This window comes from Plasmodium reichenowi, assembly GCF_001601855.1.
Source record: "Plasmodium reichenowi strain SY57 chromosome Unknown, whole genome shotgun sequence".
In the NCBI taxonomy this organism is placed as follows: domain Eukaryota; phylum Apicomplexa; class Aconoidasida; order Haemosporida; family Plasmodiidae; genus Plasmodium; species Plasmodium reichenowi.
In genome coordinates this window covers 1-1,101 of record NW_017962351.1, presented here as the reverse complement: position 1 = coordinate 1,101, position 1,101 = coordinate 1, and the positions used below count along the sequence as shown (strand labels likewise).

General features: G+C 19.5%; 1 protein-coding gene across 1 annotated transcript; it reads left to right on the top strand.

Annotated features, from left to right (window-relative positions):
• On the top strand, positions 1-738 carry PRSY57_0015800 (lysophospholipase, putative; the record flags this gene model as incomplete). The annotated part of the gene is made up of 1 exon (XM_012907964.2): positions 1-738. A coding segment is annotated over one exon (738 nt), but the record flags the coding sequence as incomplete, so codon positions are not given.
• Positions 739-1,101: the final 363 nt, after the last annotated feature.

Genomic DNA, 1,101 nt, shown 5'->3' with positions numbered 1-1,101 from the left:
AAATTACCACTTCATATAGATAATTTTGATGATTATGTTTATGATATAATAGATTATATGAGAAGAATTAATAATTCCATAGTTTTAGAAAAATCTATGCAGAAGAATACATCAAATAAATATACTATAGAAAATCGAGAAGAACTTCTTCCCATGTATTTAGTTGGATTATCAATGGGTGGGAATATTGTTTTAAGAACTTTAGAAATATTAGGAAAATCAAATGAAATAAATTCTAATTTGAACATAAAAGGATGTATATCTTTAGCTGGAATGATATCTGTTCGAATGGTGGGTTCTATAGATTCAATTAAATATAGATATTTTTATTTACCAGTAATGAAAATATTTTCTCGGTATTTTCCAACTTTTCGACCTGGAAAAAAGAAATTCAAATTTGAGAAATATCCATTTGTTAATGATCTGTTATTTTATGATAAATATAGATTTAAAGGACGAATTACAAATAATCTTGCCCGTGAAATTTTGGTTGCATTAGATAATTTACATAACAATATTGATGATATTCCTAAAAATATACCTATATTATTTATTCATTCAATTAATGATTGTCTTTGTTTGTATGAAGGGACAGTGTCATTTTACAATAAATTACAAATTGAAAATAAAGAACTTTATACTTTAGAAGATATGGATCATGTAATATCAATGGAACCAGGAAATGAAAATGTTTTAAAGAAAATTCTTGAATGGATTTCAAATTTATACGTGAAATAAGAAAACATTTTATGAATTGAAGAATATTTCGTTCATAAAATTAATTCTTTATAACAACATTTGATAAACACACAGAAGGATAAATATATAAATAAATATATATGTCTCGTTTCTAATTTTTAATTTATATTTTATAATTTTTTTTATTAATTTTTTAAAAAATTTTTTTTTTTGTTTTTTTCTTTATATATATTGAATATGAATATTTTATAATATAATATATTAATTTTTTATTTAACTTATTTTTTTTCTGATAGATATTTTTAAATGAGATAAAAATTATATATATATATATAATTCATTTTTATTTGTCTGTTATTAAATTTATATAAATATAAAATATATATATATATATTATATAAA